Below are 25002 nucleotides of genomic sequence, written 5' to 3' on the forward strand. Positions count from 1 at the left end.
CTCTTAACATGGCTCTTTTTTCAAGTTACAATTCCGGTAAAAATGTTGTTGATTAGTCATATTTTAGTGATATCTCACCACTACACTAGTGGTTTCATCAGACTGTCAACTCATCACATCTGACAGTTTTCTTTTATAGGCGACAAGAACCGCCCCTCCCGTCTTTGGAATAGATATTTTGATTAAAGTTGATATTTTGGATTATGGTTAATATACAGGGTGTCCCAGAAAGAACTGTATTGCCTGATTTGTTTTAATTTTTTTGGTATTTGAATGCTCAAACCAAACATAACTAAATAATTGATATGTTTGAAAAGTTCCAAACCTTTCCACGGATTAATTTGTTTTCCTGATCACAGGTATTTTCCATTTAACATGATACAATAAAATGGTCACATTGACCCATAAATAGGGATTGTCAAGATAATTATAGATATGAATTCTTTTTCTCTGATAACATGCATTCTGATAACATGCACTTCCCCAGAAATGTCATTACACGCAAACTCTTGCGTGATTACTTAAAAGGGGCTCCCGTCTCTTATGAAATAACTTTAAATATTTATTGTAAACAAAGTTAAATGATCAAATTAAATTACTCAGGGCATATCACAATAGACTTTAATACTTCCACATAACTGAACAATATAATTTCATCTTTTTTTTTAATATATTAACGACTATATAATACTGTAATGTTTTAAAACAATAGCTCCCCAACTCATTTACCTGTATTGCACAAATAAGACAAAAACATAAATATTTCCTGAGCTACTGCACGGCTGGGCATGTGTATTGTATTCTTGGACGGATACGATAAATTCAAGTCCCAAATATCTATATAATGTACTCCTATGCCATAAAACATATCTCTCATAATAGTATTCATTTTATACAATATATAATCGGCAGCACTGAATAAGTCTGACGGTGTTCCGACAAGTTCAAGGCGTGGATGAGGCCCTCTAACAACTACAGGTACTCCTGGGCATCGTTTTTGAAGCCTTTCAACGGCTAGCCTTAGAAGCCCTAATCGTTCAATATATGCAGATCTTCTCCACTGAGTAAAATGTGCCCAGGGGCTAACAACAATAACATATTTTGAACAATTTGTCTCGCTTAATTCATCCAGAATATCAACCTCATATTTCAAATTGGCTATATATTTTCGAACGCTACCAATCGTCCATGGATGAAAGTGCCAATAAACTGTTGTGTTATATGCTGGGATACTCTTCGTTTTAACCACAAGTTCGACTCCTTTAAGGTTACTATTCCCTCCCAAGAGATGTACCAATTCAGTGTACCATTGCCGTGTGGTGGAATCGCCTAATAATATGATCTCTTTGTCTTGAAGGCATTTGCCAGCTTCAGGGCGTGTCCATTGGCGAGTTTTGCAAACAAACGAAACCCACTTCGACTGAGACCAGTAACCATGGCTCCATGGATTCGGTTCATCTGGTAAACATACGTTGAGAGGTGTGGAATCGTTGACGGCGTCTACATCTTACGATATAAGAATACAAGAAATTGTACAATAACTGTTAGTCAAAACGAGATGTACAAACATTGTTACAAAGGTGTCATCGACATATCGTACGCTGAAGTTACATAAAGCTGTTGGAAGTACAATTGTGATCACCTGCAGGGTTCATTATGTTCAAGATATGTGACCTTCTACTCTTCTCATTCTTATAATTGATAGTATTTAACCCCATGAGAACTACCTGCCTATTGGTCAAAAAGAAGTTTTCATTATCAATTAGACCAATCAGCAACATTGTTACAATAATTTCACCACGCAAAAAAAATAAGGATGAATTATTTGCAAAACTCCATTCTGATTGGTGATTAAAATGAAGATATCATGTGATTGACCAATCAGAGGCAATGTTAGATCGGCAGGTAGTGCTCAGGGGGTTAAGAGAAATGACGGAAATAGTTGGGAACATTTGAAGCTAAAGAATGTATAGAATAATGACGGTGGTATTACATGCAGGGAAATCTTTGACACTTTAATTGAAAATAATTATATATACGAATAAACCTACCTGGTTTTAATGTCACAATTGTTCCATTACCAATGTACTCCATGCACCTGTGTAGAATAAGCATCAAAACGTGTCATTTCTTTTTTGTGGACGATGTCCAGGGGCCCTAAGCAAAAGCGAAAGGATAGGGCTGATAAAGGAGATGTTAAAAGGGCCCTGTACTGCTCCTTGGCCATGGGTCCCCGAGGCTTTTGCTACGCCCCTGGAACCATCAACAATGACATGCAATGCCAATGTCACCACCACCACCATCACCACCACCACCACCACCATGCACTACCACCACCACCACCACCATGCACCACCACCACCACCATGCACCACCACCACCACCACCATGCACCACCACCACCACCATACACCACCACCATGCACCACCACCACCATACACCACCACCATGCACCACCACCACTACCACCACCACCACCACAACCATGCACCACCACCACCACAACCACAACCACAACCAGTCCCTTCTGCGTAAAACAATCATGGACATTTAGGTCTCACCCACTGAACAACCACATGTTTCCAGTGCCAAAATTTTCAACTGCTCTGTTCGTTTTCCCACTGTCAACTAAATAATCATTTAAAGCTACACATGGTAAAGACCGTGGTTTGTTACACACAAATGCAGTATGGACTCCCATTGCTATTGGTCTCGTGTAGGCACACTTGGTATCATCCCATTCTACAGTTTCTATATAACACTTTGAGGACTCCGTTCTGTTCCCTTGTATGAAATGTGCAGACCAATAAACACGTGGTAAGGGAGTTGTCCAATAACTGTTCTCTATAAAATGTGCAGCATGGCTGGTATAAACGAGTTTTACTTTAATCGTCGGCGTATTGGTCCATCCAGCAAACAGATACACACTATAAGTACCATTGAGATGATCGAGCACTCTGCCAGATGTATAGAATTTGTCATCTACCGAAGATGCTGTTACAAACCAGACGTCGCCACCAGATGTCTTTGGCCTTCCTTGGACATCTGCAGCGTGGATCAACAGATGGAGGTATTGTCCTTTTAATGGAATGTTCAGCAATGTCAAAGTTGAATAGTTAGCTGAGGTTATTGTACTGTCATCCATGTACGGTTTGTCAGTTATTCTGCCAGATGCTTCTGACGTCATTGTGTTGTTCATGAGGTACGACGCTAAACTGTCGTTAAATTTCTCTGCGGTCACTGTGCTGTCTGTTGCGTTTTTGATATCGTTAAAATAGTCTGTGGTCGTCTCAGTAGTGCCTGTATGGTTTAAGAGATACAAAATGTCATTTGTTAGTGTAAAATATCGGAATATCGATTGAATATCACGGAACATGTGTCAAATTTCCGACAAAATTCGGCTACATGCCAGATGAGCCCCAATGTTGGCATAAAATAAATTGAAACGATGCCTACAAAACCAAAATCACACAAGGGTTGTAAAATTTGCCAGTTACAAAACAAGAAGCCAATAAAGAAGATATGGAAAAACAACACTAGGATCGACAACATGCTCATCTATCCGGGCACAGTTCTTTAAACCCAATACATTTGTACATTCATTGAATGACCTTTGAAAATTTGGGTACAAAAGTGACCATAAAAACGAATAAAAACATTCGTCTCTCAACACTCGATTTTCAAAATTATCGGGCGCCGCACAGTGTCGACAGCCAGTGTTATAAATATAAACTTAATACTCGGTTGGTGAGCGACGGGCGATTGGTATTTCACCGAACGCAAGAAAAGGAGGCCTACCGTATCTGATTGGCTAGAAATCGATCGCTGATAGCTCAGAGGTGTAGTACAAACTCAAAATGGAGACATGTATTCAATTCGATTGAAATCGATATTCTATTATTGACGCAGATAAAGAAAGTCGATAATGTGCATTGAATTATAGAAACAGCAGCTGGATCTTACACGGGTTCCTTTGTATAAATCTTTCTTGAATATATCACAATTTTTACTTTGGATTTCAAAATCTTTACTTATAAAATGCAGTAAAATATATCCACAGCAAACAGCAAGGCCCCGCTAATTAGTGTATTGTTTTTCGAGTTAGTGTACTGGAAACAAAACCTGCGTTTTTCCTGACAAATCGAATTTTCTATAATGGCAACACCATAATGTGGTACTGATCATCATACACAAATCATAGAATAGAAACTATGCGGCAGGCTCTGTGTGATATCTCATATCATGTAAATGGTATGCTTAGCCTGAGTCGCTCGGCCTATCTCGAACAAAATCGCCATGCGTAGCTTTTGAAAAACGAGAGGATTCGTTGTACTATCACGGCAATTTTTGACACGAAGATATAGGGATGATGACGATGTGCGCCGAATTTGTCCAGTGCAATGACGTCCCAGTAATACAATGAAGGCTGACGACAATTGAGCACAAATAACCATTACGTCATTGCATTTAGACAATTTCGGCGCGGGAATTTTGAATATAGCATGTTGAGAGCCGACTGTTTTTATTCGTTTCTATGGTCAATACGAGTTTGTTTTAAATAAAACCACGTGATTCGTGCTTGATAATTATTTTTCTATTATTAAACATAATGTTATGATTGCCGAAGACTCCCTTTAAAAGAAGGAAATACGGTACCTGTTTGTGCCAGAAAAGTTGATGTTACTGTATTTTCTTTATCACTGTACAAGGAGAAATTATTGTTACGTGGATTTGGTGGTCCAAACACTGCCGTTTCGATCATCCTGCCAGACCGTTGTGTGCCCTATATAGTAAGAACAATGATTTAACAACAATAAATGACACTATGTCACTATTATATTGGCGTAATACATTAGACAGAACTGTACCGTCTGAAACTTAAATGATTAGTGTATTGCTCGAATCAAATATGATCGAATATTTTATGCATACAGTAAAATACATGTAGCTCTCATATAGGCTACTTGTTAAATTTTGAAAATAGACCATTTTGTTCTTAAAGACACTAGAAGTCATTTTACACGAATGTATTTGAATGGATTTTGTCAATACTACTGTTTTCTTTGTTTCGTTGCCAAATTTTTCATTTCAAAAATACCTAATGACAATTTTTGAATGACTTATTCTTCATTTTTAGGCAATATAGAAACAATTTTAATTAGGTTATACTATACGCTGGGTTCACTGAATGGGCCTTTAAATAATAGAAGAAAACAATTTAGACATTAATTATTCTTACCGAGTTCAAGAGAAGTGTAAACGTAATAGTAGCGCACATACATGTAACTATCATCATAGTGCGGTATCGTTTCAAACTTTGTGGTTGCTCTGTAGTGTCCTTCACCGCCATCTGGATTTTGTCTCGATTCCTCCCCGATGAAGTAGATTACCGATTAACTGATCTTGAATGATATAGATAAGGCAGTCTTAAACGCTTACATCTGTAAATATTAATATGCACAATACAATAATTATACCTTTCATAATCAGTATTAATGCAATTAAAAACTTCATTAATACGTGATTATATGATTTGCATAATTATAGTAAGTAATTCATTGTCACATATTAATGGAGTAGGCCTAATATTATGGTGACAGCTTGCCTGGCATAATTTTATGACCTATTAGAGTATAGAGGAATCCAAATTCACGCATTCCTACACCTGACTAGCAGCCTTTAGTTGGGTAGCCGTCGGCTACAATGCACCCAAAATGTGAAATGATTCGGCCTTGGCGGAAATTTTAAACTGCATTCCATCCCCGTTTTACACCTTCCGCGAAAACACAGGTAGACAAAAGAATGATTAAAGTTTACAACACAATAGGCCCTCCCTTCGGCAAAACACCAGCTTTTACATGGTCTATACGCTGGCGAAGTTACGTAAAAATCGGATTAACTACCATAGCAATAGGTGAAAACAATTTTTGAATATACCGCGCTGCACTGATATTTTCACGCGGTACTTCTGCATTGAACCATATCATGTTGATCACTTGCACCTGTAAGATTAGTATCTTTGAAAAGACGAGTATTGTGTTCAATCTATGATTGCAGACATACACAGGTGATTAGTTCAATCTGCTTGTAGGGCAGCGCGATATGTTCAAAATAGTTTTCACCTATTGCTATGATAGTTAATCGGATTTATTACGTAACTTCGCCAGCGTATTCGCTGTTGAAGTGACATAAATAATCGGATTAACTACACGCGGTATCTATGCATTGAACCATATCATTCTGATTGCTCGCACCTGTACGATAAGTATTTTTGAAAAAAGCGGTATTGTATTCAATCTATGATTGCAGACATACACAGGTGATGAGTGCAACCTGCTTGTAGTGCTTGTACCAGAATATCTTGGTTATCAGGCTTCAGGAAACCACCGAAAATACAGAAAAAACTAAATAAAAATGATCAATAATCGTCACTTCTCTGAAAAAATGCTAACAATCATAAACTTATAGGTCTATATTTATTTTGGGGGGGGGGGGTCTTTAATACTTTCCAACAAATTATCTATAGAAACATTGGAAATTGATGGCGGTCTCATACACCATATCAAACGCTATGTACTTGCGAACAAAAGGACTATGTATGAATAGATGCGACGGGGTTACCTGCGGAATTATCTCTTGTATATATTATTCTATTAACCCTCCTCGTCCTTGCATCTTCTTTAGGTGTTAGGCGGCTTTTATTTGCACAATGGGGCGCTCAAAACACCAGGTTGGTGCTAGCGGCTACCCAAAATGGCCGACCAAATCCTGACCATGACTTGGCTCGTTGGATTCGTCTATAACACCATTTAAATAATAACCATATTATCCCAAACAATAAGGGAAATACTAGATGTAATTAGATACTAAAAGTGCAGATATCCTATTTCATTTAATGAAGTACGTATAGACGAATCCAATTTCATGCATTCCTATACCTTAATGGCTGCCAAAGTTGGGTCCCCGTCGGCTCAATCTCACCTAAAATGTGAAAAATTGCGGCCTTGGAGGGTATTTTAAACTGCATTTTATCACCCGTGTTACACGTAGACAAAAGAATGATGACAGTTTACAACACAAATGAATCTAACATCGATTTTTAAGCGGCTTTTTGGTGTTACGGGGACCCAAAGATGGCCGACCAAATCCTGACCATGACTTGGCTCGTTGGATTCGTCTATAATCAGAGAAGATGATAAAAGAGGAGATCGCTCGCTGTCCACATCAAATAAACAATGTGTGCATCCGCCTGTTGATGGAAACAATGATCTAATCCGATTGATCAACTAATACGATAAGTGGCTTTGAGAGTCACGACTGTTTAGCTCTAAACGGCGCATGACGTGATATAAATTTGTTACGTCAGTTGACCGCGAAATATAATTTCTGTATTGTTTGGCATGACCGGCTGCTTAGTTTGACCCGAGATCCCTTTGAAAAAGACCCTCATTTTGGATCCAAATAGCATTTTTGGACATTGGACACAAAACGGGAGTATATGGAAAAACTGACACGAGTTTGAATTACTGATTACACTAGTTTTAAGTTTACGTAAACTGCCGCAAATATTCAAATGGTTATCATTTAAATTTCTTTTCCTTTGACCTTATATTAATTTTACTGGAAAATTAATTATGCTTGACTCTCCATAACTTTTGATTTTCTTAATGGCGAGTTGCGATATATATATAATGCTTTCAGGGGTGTCTATTCTTCCAGAAAATTGAAATTATTCCCTCACCCTACCGCGCTGTGTCACATTCGTTCCCCAGATTCTTCCCCAACTGAAAACCCCAAAAATGGACCAAAAAGGGAAAATTTTAGGTTGGTTGCTATCTCCGGGGGGGGGGGCACTCCCATATATTGACATACGTTATGAGCTCATGAAAAGACCCGGTTATTTTTGGCAAATCCTACACTCAATGACCCTGTTTTTTTCAGTAGCCTACACTGAATGACCACCTTTCTTGAACAATTAGTCCTCAAAATTGAAATTTTGGCGCGCTTCACACACATTTTGAGCAAAATAAATGAGTTTTGTCTATGTTGTACTGTAAATTTGGGTAAAAAGCTATTTTTGATTGTCAATGATGTGAAATTTTAGGCGCTCCCATACAAAATCACTCCATTTTTTACATAGCCAACACCGAATGACCCCCTTTTTTCTGAAAATTTCCACACCAATAGACCCCTAGTTTCATACGCTGGTGGGCACAGGTATGTCACTTTCATATTCGAGTGCCTCCCCCGGGTGCTATCTACATGTACTTTTCCTTATTTTCTTGTTCCCTCCCTTCCCTGACTGAACATAGGTGTGTTGTGAGTTGTTCTATTCTGTCTTCCCTAAAAACATCAAATTCTTTCCTGGACACTGAACCATTGCATCTAAGGACTAATGGTTCAAAGGGAAGACAGGCTGGTAAACACCTCTAGGCTCTTTATTATTTTCAGAGCTAGCTGTGATTTATTATTTACAGGGGTGTGAGAATTCAGCTTTTTTGTTTTGATTTTCAGCTTTTTTTGTACCAGTACACTTGCTCTGTATAAAAGTATAGGATCTTCCCAAATTGCATCTTTTTGCTAGGTGTTTTGAGCTTTTTGCTATCTGGTTTTTGCGTTTTCAGCTCTTTTATATAATTATGTGGTGACTCGCATGCCCCCGATTTATAAAGCCTTAGAATTAAAGTTCTGCTGTTGCAGAGTTCGGAGAATGCCACTGAACTATTGCATCTAGGGAAGAATAATCAAGGATTTGGATCTGAAGCTGAGGTTTAAAAGGGAAGATAAACTTGGACAATAGACCTGTTAACTAATTGATGGTTCTTCCTTAGAATCCCAAATGCTTCCCTAGATAGGCAGATGTCCAAACTAAAAGGAAAATGGATTTTGTATGTATGCAAAGCAGAGCTCCCTTAATCTTAGTGTGCAAACTGTGCATTATTACCTATAGTATGACCACTAGTCACTATTGCCCAGGCAGGGAAGAATTACTGACCCAACTTTTCCCTGTTTTATGATAAAGTCCATGGTTTCCCTCAAAAAATTATTTTTGGGATGGGAATGAGTTTTTTAAAGGCCAAGGGACCACTACATGTATGCTAAATGTACCCATTATAATTCTTCCCTAAATGACACTTGATGAATTCATCCACCCTGTAGAGCAGTCACTGCCAGCCAGTGACCATCTATTTCATTCCAAAAATACCATAAAACATAATAATACATGTTCCAGTTATACATTTTTCCCCAAATTAGTTAAAATTTTATTTTTAATCTTCCTTGAATCCTGTTGACTTTCTTCTGTTTTTCCCTCTCTTTTTTTTTTTTTTTTTAAAATGCAAAATTCTTCCCCAAAGGGGTAAAATTATTCCCTCCCCTTTGGGGGCGATTAACGGAAGAATAAACGCCCCTGAATGCTTTTTCACTCGTTTAAAAATCATGGTCACCCTGGTTAGTATTATTTTTTTTAAAGAAAAAAAGCACGATTTGACTGCGAAATTGGGAATTTAACGATGTACTTCCGTGTGTGGAATATTTTCTCCACTAAGAGAACTACCGAATCAGTCGAGCGTGTGGCGGATGAACAGATTACCACAAAGGAAGTTTCAAGTGGTGTTTTAAGTACCACAAACAAAGAAAAGTGAATGGAGGTTAACTGTGGGTAATCGGATTATATGTTCGAGCGATCTCCTCTTTTCTCATCTTCTCTAGTATAATCTACCGTTTCTCCTGTCCTTTCCAGGTGCATTCTCTAAATTCAGTAAATTTTTATCGTCAACCGTGTAATTGAATGGGATTATTTTGAAATTTTAAAACGCTTGAAATTTCACAAACAAATAGGCCTATGTTAATAAATAATATAAATACAAGCTAAAACCGAAGGCCCAAATTGAAGCCATTCATGGATAATAAAATATTATTGTATAAATTATTGCTTTTAGTGTTGATTTTATTGTATATGCAATTATTGATGTACCAATCATATTTTACTTTCAATTAAAGACTGTGTGGGTGCATATGTAGTCAATAAACATTCAACTATCTCAAATGCCAAGTGATTATCATGTTGTGGTGAGACAGGCCAGGTCATTGATAATGTTATTTAAAGGAGGATTTCGTGATCCTAGCATCCTCTTTTTTATGACATTTTCAGTAGATATCCACGAAAAAGCTTATTTCCAAAATTTCAGTTGATTCCGATTTTGCGTTTGCGAGTTATGCATGATTATGTGTATTACACTGCTCCATAGACAATGTGTTGTAATTTCGTTCTGGTGCACCAGAACGAAATTCAAATTTGGCGATATTTTTGCTAAACGAATTAATCTGCAAGAAATATTTGGTACATAAACATTAGGTAGCCAGAGGTATCCAGTGGTGTAAAAATCTCAACTTTTTTTTGGGAAAAGTGGGGGATGAGGCTGTGGATCACGAAATGCCCTTTAATCAAACAGTGTATGTGTTGTGCATTCGTGTGAATTTGGGTAAAAGGTGATGTTGGCCTTGAGTCCGTACGACTTGTAACATATAAAAGATTAATGTGCTACGAAATTGTGCTGTTGTTAATGTTATAGTAGTTACTAATTAAAACAAAAATTGTCGAAATTTATTTTGACTATTACCATTAGCTCAGCTGGTAAAGCGCCGGACTTTAGTGGGAGTCTCAGGACTAGCGCTATAGACTATAGATCGAGCATGGGTACCTGGCCAGAAATTATGCAAGTCCTCCCAGGCAACTAGGACATCATGTTCCAGGAGTCAGGAGCACGAGTCCGCACTGGTCTACTGGCTACTGACGAGTTCCCATGTCACAGAGGATGATTACCCAAAATGCTCCAAAATTGACAAAATAGTCCAAAATTACACAAAGTTGCATTAAGTTGCCTAAATATTTTGTAAAGTTTCGCAGAGTTGTCCAAATTTGCCTAAACATTTTGCAAAGTTGCGCAAAGTTGCCCAAAGTTGTGTAAACTTTTCAGTTGCATAAATTTGCTCAAAGTCGAATGACAACTTTGCACAAGTTGCATTAAATTGCCTAAACATTTTGCAAAGTTGCGCAGAGTTGCCCAAAGGTGTCTAATCATTATGCAAATTAAGTTGCACAAAGTTGCCCAAAGTTGTATAAACTTTTCATTAAGTTGCATAAAATTGGTTTGCGCAATTTAGCACAATTTTGCGAAGTTTTTTGTCAATTTTGACAATTCTGTACAACTTTGGGTAATTTCTCCTGTGACATGGTGCCTCTGAAGCATGAGGAACCGGCAAGACCCAACCTTACTTACATTGACATCCTCAAAAAGGACACTTGACTGGGGGGCACGAGATTTCAAGAGAGAAGCATTTTTGTTGTGCGAGGAAACCACCCACAACGAGCAAGTAAGCAATTAAGCAAAATTATTACCGTTCGAAGGGGATTTGTTATTTGGCTAGTTATAATTGAAGACCGAATTAAAAAGACTAGTTTGCGTCTGACGTCAGGGCAAAGGCGCGACGTGATTGGTTGCTGACATGCGCAGTACAGCATTTTTGGTCTGGCTGACAGGACGTGATACGCAAACTAGTCTTTTTAATTCTGTCTTCAATTTTAGCATTTGGCAAAATAGTTAAATTCAAAATCAATAGAGGGCGTACTGTTTTGGCTAGTAGTCGCCCAGGCTAGTTAAATTTTAGTCATTCAGGCTGGTTAAAATTTTGTCCTCAGGCTAGTTAAAACATTTAGTCCCTTCAGGCTAGGTAAAATTATATCCCTCAGGCTAGTTAAATGTTGGTCGCCCAGGCTAGTTAAATTTTAGTCATTCAGGCTGGTTAAAATTTTGTCCTCAGGCTAGTTAAATGTTGGTCGCCCAGGCTAGTAAAAATGTTGTCCCTCCGGCTATTTAAAACTTTGTCCCTCAGGCTATAGGTAAAATTTTGTACCTCGGGCTAATCGCCCAGGCTACTGTTCATGTGGGGTGGGGGCTCGTGACTAAATGCCATAACCAAATGGCGCATCTAATGTTATTCAATGTTTTTATTATCATGGTGGTCATCACGTGGTAGTTACTCCATACTTTAAACTTGTTACAGGGGTGTGATTTTTCCGGATTTTTCCGGATTTCCGGATTTTTGGGATTAAAAAAAAAATCCGGATTTTCCACTCTTCGCTTTTGGAGTGGCCCTGGACCAAGAGCTAAATGCTTAACAGAGATGTCACATTCCGGATACGAGAAAATCTCAAATTTTAAAATTAAAATTCCTTAGAACCCTGACTGGATGATTTATAGACACACTGTAAAATTTCTCATGTGTATGTGAATGATATGATACTGGAAGTATGTATTCACAGATACATTGTAATAAATGTTTTTATACTATAAAGTGAAGTATTTTAACAGTTTCTCATTTTTGCATTTTACCCCATGAAATTGCATCTCCAGTGGTGCTCAAGTGTGTAAACCCTCTGGCTTCGCCCACCCGATTCCCACCGGGCGTTGCCCTGGACCCCACCAGGGGCCCTTAAGCGGCCCCTGGACCCCCTACTGCAACAGGCGAGAGCTCCGCTCGCTTCACTCGCTCCGCTTCGCAATTTAATTGCCTTGGGTTTTTTTCTTAAAGCACCAATCACACCCCTGCTTGTTATAAATAGGCCTAAACCCTGGGGGTCTTTCATTTGTCTTAAAAGATGTGGATTGTATGGTCAAAGAGATGCTAATTAGCCAAATAGTTATCCCCCGTTCGAAGGATGTTTTTTTCCATGAAAGTATATAACCATTTGACAATTTGTTGTTACCCACGTATTCTGAATTAGTAACCGTACAAAAAATATAGTTATACTTTGATCAGCTCGTAATCGGCGGGCCTTATAACATCGCGGATTAATATCAAAATATTTTATTTTGAGAATTTTTTTATGACATTTCATCACGAATTATCGATTCAAGTCCTACACTTTGTCCACTTTAACACACAAAATAAAGACCAGACAGGTCAACTAAGAGCACTCTTAACGTAGGTCTACTTTTGGCCGGCCACCATCTTGGATTTCTGGGCATTTCCCGCCTACAAATAATTATATTGTCACTACAATGTAATTATAATATTAATGTCATAAATAGAATATAATACTAATGTCATAAATCGCAGCTTGGTATTGCAATTCTCTGGTTCAAAGGTTTATAGTACAACCACCCGTAAAATCTCACAAATTCAAATTTGACGTTACCCACAAATACAACCGTTCCGCCCCACATTTCCAGATTACATGTTCAAAAATTCATATGGTGGTTTGATTTTAACCACGCACCCAAATGATATAATTGCCCCAAATGTGCACAGAAAATATATATTTTAATTTAAAATAGCAATTATTGCATATTTTTCCCGCATATTTATGCATGATTTTTAAATGGTACGCTATATTTTTATGTTTGACGCACTTTTACCCATCTGACAGTGTAAGTATATCACCATATGTTAATAATGTCTATGTCTATAATGACACGTATCGTATTTGCAAATTATCAAACACCAAAAACAATGTACTTTAGTTTGTAAATATGTTGTACCAAATGGCTTTAATTGGGGGCCTTATTTTGAAGAAAAAAATCCAAATTCTCGGGAGGCACATCCCTCCCGACGTGCGTTGACGGGTCACGAGTCATGGTTGCGAACCTGGTATGTCTCCGGCAATTACAACATTATGCCTTATGTCACATGTTACAAAAATAATTATCAAAAGTAAATGAGAAATGGAGCTCAGATAAACTAGCATTTAATATAATAAAGAAGAGAAGAAATCACAACCGTTCGGATTCGAACCAGCGCGCGAAAATGTCTCACGGCCAATGTAAATTAATTATAAAAAGAGAGGGTGGCCTATCTGCTTTGTCCTAGCAGGACATCAGTCAATATTAGCATACTGCAGTTACTGTCCGTTTTCCTATACACAATACACAGTGCTCTCACCATTGACGCGTGACCTCTACAAGTAGTGTATGTTAGAAGTATAGGCAATTGTCTAGTTAACGTCACTGTGTGAAAAATAACCGGCCAATATTTAAAGTATTCTCTGAAATTCTAGAAAATATAGTTTTGTAACATGTCCTAAATTTTTAGCTAATTTAGGTGTTTGGAAATATTCGCACTTTGGTGTTTTAGTGTATGTTATAGGTAATAGGACATTGCCTAGTTAACGTCACTGTGTGAAAAATAACCGGCCAATATTTAAAGTATTCTCTGAAATTCTAAAAATATAGTTTTGTAACATGTCCTAAATTTTTAGCTAATTTAGGTGTTTGGAAATATTCGCACTTTTGTGTTTTAGGAAGGATATGTAAACGACAGATAGCACCAAAAAATATGAAGAAATTATTTCCAAACCGTGTTAAGTCTGCAACCATTATGCTTCTCATTTTCAAGAACGCTGGTTAACAATAAGCAGACTATTGTCTCATTTCGTAAACAAAAGCCCACACAGTATTGTTACCTTGCGTCGCTTTATAATCGTTCACCCAACTGAAACAATAATACCAGCTCATTGCTCATTGCACAGGTAAAACAGAAACATGTGTAGTGTGGATTTAACCAGAGAAGATCTGATTTAATCAGTTGAGCTGTTTTCAATGAGTGTTATCTTGGTTTAATCGCTTTTAATGGGGTTTAAGTCCTGCAAAGGTCGTGGTGAATTCTACTGTAGACATGACTTCATCATGGACATTAAATATTAAATGTGAGGATCCAGAGGATACATGCTTGAGAAAATATATCTATCTATACTAATAAAATAATAAGCGGGCTGTATCTGTCTGTCTGTCTATCTATCTGTCTATCTATCTGTCTGTCCGGCTATGCGTTTCGCCGTGCTTCGACGCATCGCGCTGAAATTTCGCATATAGGTAGGTATCGGGAAAAGCATGTTGGGCATGTGGTTTTGAAGGTCATCGGAGGTCGAGGTCAAAGGTCAAAATTTCAAACTTTGTCCGATCGGGCCCAAACTTGGTGGGTGGAATCCTTGATAGGAGGGGACTATAATGCGCGAAATAAAATCGAGGTCGACCGAGGTCAAAGGTCATTACGGAGGGGTCAAATTTCAAACTTTGTCCGATCGGGCTCAAACGTGGTGGGTCGAAACCTTCGTATGAGGGGAGCATGAAAAACATTATATGGAGGTCATCCGAGGTCAAAGGTCAAAGGTCATGGATTTCAAACTTTGTCCTATCGGGTTCAAACGTGGTGGGTGCAATCCTTGATAGGAGGGGAATATATGCGCAAAACAAAATTGAGGTCAACCGAGGTCAAAGGTCATGTAGGGGCTAAATTTAAACTTTGCCCTATTGGGCTTAAACTTGATAGGTCAAAGGTCATCTGGGGTCAAACAGTATCGCTATCATGCCTGTGCACTCACAGCATCTGGGCTCTCACAGCAGCAGGTGCACTAGTCTATACTATAATAATCATAAGCGTTATCTGTCCGTCTGTCTGTCTGTCTGTCTGTCTGTCCGGTTATGCGTTCCACCGCGCTTCGACGCATCGTTCCGATATTTCACACATAGATGGGTATCGGGCGGGCGCTGTTTACCCTGTAGTTTTGAAGGTCATCGGAGGTCAAGGTCAAAGGTCAAAATTTCAATCCGATCGGGCCCAAACTTGGTGGGTGGAATCCTTGATAGGAGGGGAATATAATGCGCGAAATAAAATCGAGGTCAACCGAGGTCAGAGGTCATTACGGAGGGGTCAAATTTCAAACTTTGTCCGATCGGGCTCAAACTTGGTGGGTCGAAACCTTCGTATGAGGGGAGCATGAAAAACATTATATGGAGGTCACCCGAGGGCAAAGGTCATGGATTACAAACTTTATCCTATCGGGCTCAAAATTGGTGGATGGAATCCTTGATACGAGGCGAATATATGCGCAAAACAAAATTGAGGTCAACCGAGGTCAAAGGTCATGTAGGGGCTAAATTTAAAATTTGCCCTATTGGGCTTAAACTTGATAGGTGGAATCCTTCGTATGAGGGGAGTAGACTGCTGCCCTCAGTCGTCAACCGCCTGGATTGACGACTGAGAAAACTACATGAAAAAAAAGTGACGGATTTTGCAACAGGATTCCTGTGGCATAGAGCATGCGCAGTTGTGTCCAAATTGACCTTTTGACCGAGTTTGTTGTTTTTAGAAGTTCAGAGCGCGATCTTGTCACAGCGGCGCAGTACAGCAACGCGGTACACGGGCGCCGCTAGTCAGTCGCGCTACGGCGCACAACCAAAGTCGCATTGAATAGTTTTCAGAAGTCCGTCATGATATGGCCTGTAAGATAATCAGTCGTCACTACGAAGCATACGCAGTACATGCGAAGTGTAGACGGCTGATTGGAATTAGTCTATGAGGGGAGCATGAAAAAATTACACCGAGGTCATCCGAAGTCAAAGGTCATCTGGGGTCAAACAGTATTGCTATCATGCCAGTGCTCTCACAGCATCAGGGCTCTCACAGCTGCAGGTGCACTAGTACTACTAAAATAATAGCCGTTAGTTGTCTGTTTGTCTGTCCGGCTATGCATTCTGCCGCGCTTTGACGCATCGTTCCGATATTTCACACATAGATGGGTATCGGGCGTGCACTGTTTACCGGGTAGTTTCGAAGGTCATCGGAGGTCAAGGTCAAAATTTCAAACTTTGTCCGATCAGGCCCAAACTTGGTGGGTAGAATCCTTGATAGGAGGGGAATATAATGCGCGAAATAAAATAGAGGTCAACCGAGGTCAAAAGTCATTACGGAGGGGTCAAATTTCAAACTTTGTCCGATCTGGCTCAAACTTGGTGGGTCGAAACCTCAGTATGAGGGGGGCATGAAAAACATATGGAGGTCATCCGAGGTCAAAGGTCATGGATTACAAACTTTATCCTATCGGGCCCAAACTTGGTGGGTGTAATCCTTAATACGAGGGGAATATATGCGCGAAATAAAATCAAGGTCAACCGAGGTCAAAGGTCATTACAAAGGGGTCACAGCAGATAGGCCAGGACACTGCAGATAGGCCACCCTCTCTTTTTATAATTAATTTACATTGCCGTGAGACATTGAATCATTACATGTTCAATTCGCCGGCAGATCCGCCGGTGTTGTGGCGTGTGGTGGTGATATGTAATCGCGAGTGCGCGCTGGTTCGAATCCGAACGGTTCTGATTTTTTCTCTCCTTTATCATAATGCCGGTTTGTCTAAGCTCCATGTCTCACATTGACTGATGTCCTGCTAGGACACAGCAAAGTGGCCACCCTCTCTATTTAAAAATAACTTTCAATCACAAACCACGTGGTTTTATTTAAAGGGGCATTTCGTGATCCACAGCCTCATCCCCCACTTTTCCCAAAAAAGTTGAGATTTTTACACCACTGGATACCTCTGGCTACATAATGTTTATGTACCAAATATTTCTTGCAGATTAATTCGTTTAGCAAAAATATCGTTAAAATTTGAATTTCGTTCTGGTGCACCAGAACGAAATTTCAACACATTGTCTATGGAGCAGTGAAATACACATAATCATGCATAACTCGCAAACGCAAAATCGGAATCAACTGAAATTTTGGAAATAAGCTTTTTTCGTGGATATCTACTGAAAAATGTCATAATAAGAGGATGATAGGATCACGAAATCCTCCTTTAAAACAAAACTCATATTGACCATCAGAACGATGATGCAAATCGCCCCATGAGGATGACGACAATTGAGCACAAATAACCATGACGTCATTGCCCTAGATCATTTCGGCACGGGAATTTTGATAATCGCGTGTTGAGAGATCTGGGATTTTTCATTCGTTTTTATGGTCAATGTGAGTTTGTTTTTAATAAAACCACGTGATTCCTGCTTGATAATTATTTTTTTAACCTAATTATAAGGCATAATGTTGTGATTGCCGGAGACTTCCTTTGATGTTGACTTTTAAATGAAACGCTTTTTAAGGCTGAGGAAACTAAACAGTAGGGGAGAGCGGGGAGTGTTCGCCCTAGGGGTAGGTTCGCCCACCCCTTGTTTCTCAGCACTGCGGCTATCGGGGAACTTGGTGATGGCAAAATTAGGTGACATAGGTCATTATAAACTTCTCATATTAACTACGCGACATATAGGGACGTGTTTATCAAGCTGCAGCCAAAACAAAAAAATTACACCAAAACGTAATTTTTTCTTGCATTAATAATGTTGTATTATCATTGATACATAAATACAGATAGTTTTAATGGAAATCTGTATTGGGAACATATGGGATTTGTCAAAGATTTAATGTAGTTATAAACCCCTTATTCGATTTGTATTTTGCATACCCTGAAGAAATTACAAAAATGTATGCAAGGGGCACGTTCGCCCTTTTGAGGATGGGGCATGTTCGCCCTATATCTTCCCCGGGCGGACTTACCCCAAACTGGAGGGCGGACCTGCCCCATCAGCGTAGTATGCAAAATATTTATAATTATACCATTAAACAAGGTAAAACTACTGAAAAGCCTGTTTTTTAAAGCTATGTGGTATCAGTATTACTCCTACCACCGTTTATGTCCTAATCCATAATCTCCCCGAAGTTGTAAACATGATACGTTTAAGCTCACTTTGAGCCCCTATACAATTGACCCTGACCCGACCCCCTGCAACAAATTTAGTGACTCCCCAGAAGAGAATGAATGCCCTGTATACTCTTGCTAAATGTTTGCATTTAATATGTTATTGTTATGCAATGTTTAAACTTTTTTGTGATTAGGGTGAACTTACCCATATATGGGCGAACCTGCCCCAATATGGGGCAAGTTCGCCACTTTGCAAAACTTTTTTGTTTGCTCTATCCTGTTGCTATTGTAAGGCCTATAGTTCTGTGGTTGTGGCTGTATATAGCTAAGACATAGGGCTTTCACATGGGCTAATCAGGTCATCCCTAACCTTAAAATTGACATTGCTAGGCTGGTCAGAAAAATATAGGGCGAACACTCCCCGCTCTCCCCTACGGACGCTTTAAAATACGCATATTTTCCTGCTCGCTGCGCTCGGAAGTCGGAACATTAAAAAAAATGAGACCATTTAATTAAGGATTGCAAATTTGAATCCTAAAAATTTGGCATGTGCAAAGGGAGCTAAAGGGAGGGGGGGGGGGCAGGCCGAAAGGGGGAGGATTAGGGCAGAGAAGATGTAAAGAAAGGAGATAGATCCAGCTATCCTCAAACAAAATATGTGTGTTGCCGCTCATTCAAAAGCAATCACGCTATTTAGGTTTAACAATAAAATATAACAAAAGGGTTCGAACCCATGACGGGTGTGATACACAAGTTGCTGCTTACTAGTTTTAGGGAAAGGTCAGTGTCTGTATACCATCAATACTATGCATACCATGCATGCAGATCCTAACATCCAGTTTATTTCAAATAAAATATGACCGAAGTTCCATGGCAAATAATAATTTTGCACGCTTGGTTACGCTTTCAACCTCTACGATTTATGATACAGCCTATTTTCAATTATCAAAATATCTTTATTAGGTTTGCAGGAAATGACAGGAAAATACATAAAACAATAAAATATAGATGATCAAAAATCATCCTTTTTCTAACAAAATCCTAAAACACTCTCCTAAATAATTAATATATGTTCCAAAATGGGCGGATTTTTTTGGAATCTTTACAAAACTACATTTCTTTCTTATAGTATCCACGTGTGGCATCCCTTCAGAGCAACATCAGGTACTTAACACACACGTGTCATACTTTCAAGGGATTCTCTATACGCTGGCGAAGTTACGTAATAATCGGATTAACTACCATAGCAATAGGTGAAAACAATTTTTGAATATACCGCGCAGCACTGATACGTTCACTCGGTACCTCTTCATTGAACCATATCATGCTGATTACTTGCACCTGTAAGATTAGTGTCTTTGAAAAGACCAGTATTGTATTCAATCTATGATTGCAGACATACACAGGTGATGAGTGTAACCTGCTTGTAGTGCAGCGCGATATGTACAAAATTGTTTTCACCTATTGCTATGGTAATTAATCCGATTAATTACGTAACTTCACCAGCGTATAGAAACATTGGATATGGTTTCAATTCTGGAGTGAAAATTAATCAACCGTAGTCGGCAACCCACATCACATCAAAGGCTACTTTCAAGTAGATGTGTAACTACTTGAGAATAAAGGACTATGAATAGGTGCGACAGGATTACCTACGGGATTATCTCAAGGATATAATTCCGTTCTCCCTCCTTCTTTTTCAACTTTCCTGATTAGGGTAATGATTAGGTTTAGCTTAGACGAATAATTAGGCCTATACATGAAGGATTGACTAGGCCTACTACAAGGCCTGATGTACGGTACATTCCCCAAGCGACATAGAGCGTGTTTATAGTGGTGTACGGTATTTATACGGTATCCTTATACGCATATGGGATTAGGATAGAATGTGACTTATCCGTTATCTCGGCTGTTTATAGTGGCAATCAATAGCGCTATTCTGAATCCGAGGTGATTGAACTCAGCGTGTTCGAGGTCACCGCAATGCAATGTGGGAGACACAAATATGGAGCCAGTTTCAAATAGTTTACCGTCGAAACCATACCGGCCATTTTTAAAACATTATTGCAACAGTACCGTACTATATTTTTAGGTGATGTGTTATTGCAGTGACAAATTTGAGCTGGGAGAGTTATATTACCCTGCTCCACTTCCTTGAATAACGGTATCGTTAATCCCTGTCTGTTTATAGTGGCCGTATACGGAATGAATATACTGCAATATCCATCGATATCGAAGGATATCAGTTCCGTATAATATGTGCGGCAAATAGCGCTATTGGTCTGTTTATAGTGGCGACTAATACCGTATAAGATGTACTTATACCCTAAATACCGGATAATCTGGCTCACTATAAACAGGCTCATATAGTAGCCTACGGTAAGTAAGAGTTCCAGACAAAAAAATTGCGACGGCAAAGAATTTATGCGGCATAGTACCGTACGTAATTGCTGAACTTTTTCGAGAACACGTCTTAATTCACTTTATTTCAATTTACTTACCTATTTTTTCGTTTTCCCCAAACAACCAAATTCAACCAAAATATTCCTCGATACATGTTATAAAATCCGGAATTAAAACTCGGAAACAGTGACATGCACTGCGGGATCTGTGATTGCAGACCATATGTTTGATATAAACCCGGTGGTGTGCAGAATAATTGCTAATTACAAAAGGCTTAATCATGCATTAATTATTGCAAATAGTCAGAGAAGATGAGAAAAGAGGAGATCGCTCGAACATATAATCCGATTACCCACAGTTAACCTCTATTCACTTTTCTTTGTTTGGGGTAGGCCTACTTAAAACACCACTTGAAACTTCCTTTGTGGTAATCTGTTCATCCGCCACACGCTCGTCTGATTTGGTAGTTCTCTCCAGTGGAGAAAATATTCCACACACGGAAGTACATCGTTAAAGTCCCAATTTTGCAGTCAAATCATGCTTTTTTTGTTTAAAAAAATAATACTAACTAGGGTGACCATGATTTTTAAACGAGTGAAGAAGCATTATATATATTGCAACTCCCATTAAAAAATCAAAAAATTGTTAAGTTATGGAAAGTCAAGCATAATTAATTTTCCAGTCAAATTAATATAAGGTCAAAGGAAAAGAAATTTAAATGATAACTATTTGAATATTTGCGGCAGTTTACGGAAACATAAAACCAGTGTAATCAGTAATTCAAACTCGTGTCAGTTTCTCCATATACTCCCGTTTTGTGTCCAAACGTGTCCAAAATGCTATTTGGATCCAAAATGCGGGTCTTTTTCACAGGGATCTCGGGTCAAACTTAGCAGCCAGTCATGCCAAACAATACAGAAATTATATTTCGCGGTCAACTGACGTAACAAATTGATATCCGGGCATGCGTCGTTTAGAGCTAGACAGACTAGACTTCTCTGAAATAGTACAGCCTTGGCGCTATTATACGCTGGCGAAGTTACATAATAATCGGATTAACTATACAGCAATAGGTACAAACAATTTTTGATTATATCGCTCTGCACTACTACGTTCATGCGGTACCTCTGCATTGAACCATAGCTGTCAAAGAAATGCTAATCACTTGCACCTGTAAGATTAGTCTCTTTGAAAAGAGCGGTATTGTATTCAATCTATTATATGATTGAAGACAGGTGATGAGTGCAACCTGCTTGTAGTGCAGCGCGGTATATTCCAAATTGTTTGTACCTATTGCTATGGTACCGTAAAATGGTGTAACTTTGGGCACTTTTCAGAGTTTTTAAATCACTGCTTCCAAACAAAACCAATTACATTTCTAATTAACTCTTTTTTGTGACATTAGGGTTTCCTTCTACACCTTGAAGTTGAAAAATAATTTTGTAAGGGTGCCCTAGGGGTTCAAAATAGCCTGACCAAATTTACCCCGCATTTGGGGCAACTTTGGTCAGAGTATTACATTCCATGAAGAAAAAAAAATCAAAAAAATTGATCTCCGTTGTATATGTGCAAGTTGTTGTTTTTTGTGACATTTGACCCCTTGCAAAATTAATCAAGCACACATCCTTGCTCACTAATATCGATTTTAATTTTTTCTAAAAAAAGGTAAAAATGCTCATTTTTGGTCAAAATCATGATTTTTTCGTATATTTCGAGGAAATTGGACATGAGCGACTATTATTTAACGAATTGACACCAAATATGACTAAAAACAATATTGATGTACGAAAATAATGACCATTTAAAAAAATATATTTGACCGACCAAAGTTACCCCGTTGACCGAAGTTACCCCATTTTACGGTAGTTAATCCGATTAATTACGTAACTTCGCAAGCGTATGGGTTTGGGATTTCTTTTGATATATTTAGTGGAACCAATGCGCCGGGAACCATGTTTTTTTTTGGTCGGATAGCGACGCGTCGCGACGTTTTGACGTATTTTTTATGGGACCTGAGAGCACACAAGACATAGGCCTATGGAATTGCATTTTGAAAACGAGGAATGTCCTTCTGATATCAAATAATTTTGATTTTTTGAAATTTGCGTTAAAATACACATTTGATGGCAATTTTATGACAAAACCAGTAAGGTTTAGCCTACTTAATAATATTTCGTCCATCTCATCGGAGGACTTCATCAGATGTGAGCATCTGATCCACTTTCCCGGGACTGACTTCCGGTTGTGTGTAGTCTTACTTCCATGTCTTCAAAAGTGGGTCATATACGTGACTTAGGAAATAAGTGCCTTCCTGTCTATTCGTGGTCTTTGTCCCCTTTGTCCCCCTCTTTCTGATAGCTTCTGATCTCCATTGCGTCCCGAGTACTTCTCTAGACTTTCTGATTGCCGAGTATCTAAATTGGAGTACGACATGATTTGCCCTTGCGAAAAACCACTACCTGTTTTAGTAAAATTAATAGACTCTTAATTATTAGTCATTTGAAATGTATTCTTAAAGTATTTCGTGGTAATCATGGTACTAATGCTCTCCTAGAAAAAAATGTAATTTAAAAAGGTTTTTTTTCGTCTCGTATTATACAGCACCCTAAGCAATTTTGATACGGCTCTATAAACCTCACATTTGGGAAAAATAACAAAATTACCACTTTTGAAGAGATATTGTGATAAAAGAGTCATCGAAGGTCCAAGGTAAAGGTCCAAAGGTATACATGTAGGTATATAAAATTTTTTTAAATATACCCGTGCATAAATAATATTAAAATTGTATTTATTTTTAAGGTTAGCAACTATTTTAAACTGTTGTGATTTTGTAGCCTCACAACACTAGCGAATGGTAGTGAGCTTTGTAAAAACCATTGATCATTTCGTGATAGCGAGTATGCAGAAGAGATTAAATATCATGCACGCGTAGTACACTTTTGTAGGTTCTGTGGTTCTTGAGTTAGGTTATGTTGTAAAGAGGGCCGAACAACAACACTTTTGTAAAACCATGGAAGAAAGAGATGAGAAGGAACCACAACGACTTCGATCGGCCAAGTTTTAATCCGCTTATCTATTGACGCATGAAAAGAAAAGCTATCAATGGTACTTACTTTCATGTATGATCCATTTACCGCGATCGATGCTTGGCAAAATCATTACTGGAAAAAATTTATAACAAACCCATCCACGAACAAACAAACGCTACCCAGAAGTAAGATTATGAAATTTCACTGATGCTCTGAACATGTATAGTAGCTTTGTTTTGGGATCTACAGTCAAACTGTTTTCTTGATCGTGTTGTGTAGAAAATGTCCTATAAAACATCGAAAAGGTAATCAAAATCGGCCGTTTTTTGCTGAGTTTCATCTTTAGCAAATAAGGTAAGATTTTGGTGACTTTTCGATGAAAAATAGATGTAAAATGTTCTTAAATAATGCACAATGTTCCGGTTGAGTCCGGTACATAAAACCTGTTTAATTTAATAGTTTATATGTGTATAATCGTAACTAGCTAACTCGTTTCAGTGCCAAAGACTGCCAACTCTGAGAAAAAAAGTCATCAAAGTTCGGGAAAATTGGGCAAAATGGAAGAAAAGATGTAGGCCATCAATGACCGATGATCACGTCACCAAAGAAAATCCTATAGGGTGCTTGCACGGAAGGTCATTAGTTCAAATCATCCTTCACACACGCTCCAGGAGACATGCAAATACATGGAATACAATACCAATCACCTATTTAACGCGGGGTATTGATCAAAGTAAATCCTCATGAATAACAATGTCAACTAAATGTCGGTAAAGGGAGTGGACAAAGTGAATGCGTTCGTTGTGGTTCCTTCTTATCTCTTTCTTCCATGGTAAAACGTAGGCCTATACCGGTACATAACTCATTCACAACAACAAATCAAGCAAGTTTTCAAAGTATTTTTATTTGGAGAATGAACGCAGTTTGCAAAACATCAAAGTGTTATTTTTCAATAATGAGGCCCTATATACTGATAGGCCTATTGAAAATCGCTTTTTTTGGGTGCTTCGACCAATAAGAGGCCTACCTAG

At 38.5% G+C, this 25002-nt stretch overlaps 1 protein-coding gene across 1 annotated transcript; it reads right to left on the reverse strand.

Annotated features, from left to right (window-relative positions):
* Positions 1–651: 651 nt before the first annotated feature.
* LOC140137355 (NXPE family member 3-like) lies at positions 652–21156 on the reverse strand. The gene is made up of 6 exons (XM_072158994.1): positions 21041–21156; positions 5241–5442; positions 4658–4784; positions 2563–3301; positions 2052–2098; positions 652–1506 (listed from the first exon to the last, which is right to left on the reverse strand). Exons 2-6 carry the CDS (start codon positions 5349–5351, stop codon positions 722–724), a joined length of 1809 nt encoding a protein of 602 aa, XP_072015095.1. The 5' UTR covers positions 5352–5442; positions 21041–21156; the 3' UTR covers positions 652–721.
* Between the last annotated feature and the right edge of the window lie 3846 nt (positions 21157–25002).

The sequence above is a fragment of the Amphiura filiformis genome, chromosome 17 (assembly GCF_039555335.1).
Source record: "Amphiura filiformis chromosome 17, Afil_fr2py, whole genome shotgun sequence".
Lineage (NCBI taxonomy): Eukaryota > Metazoa > Echinodermata > Ophiuroidea > Amphilepidida > Amphiuridae > Amphiura > Amphiura filiformis.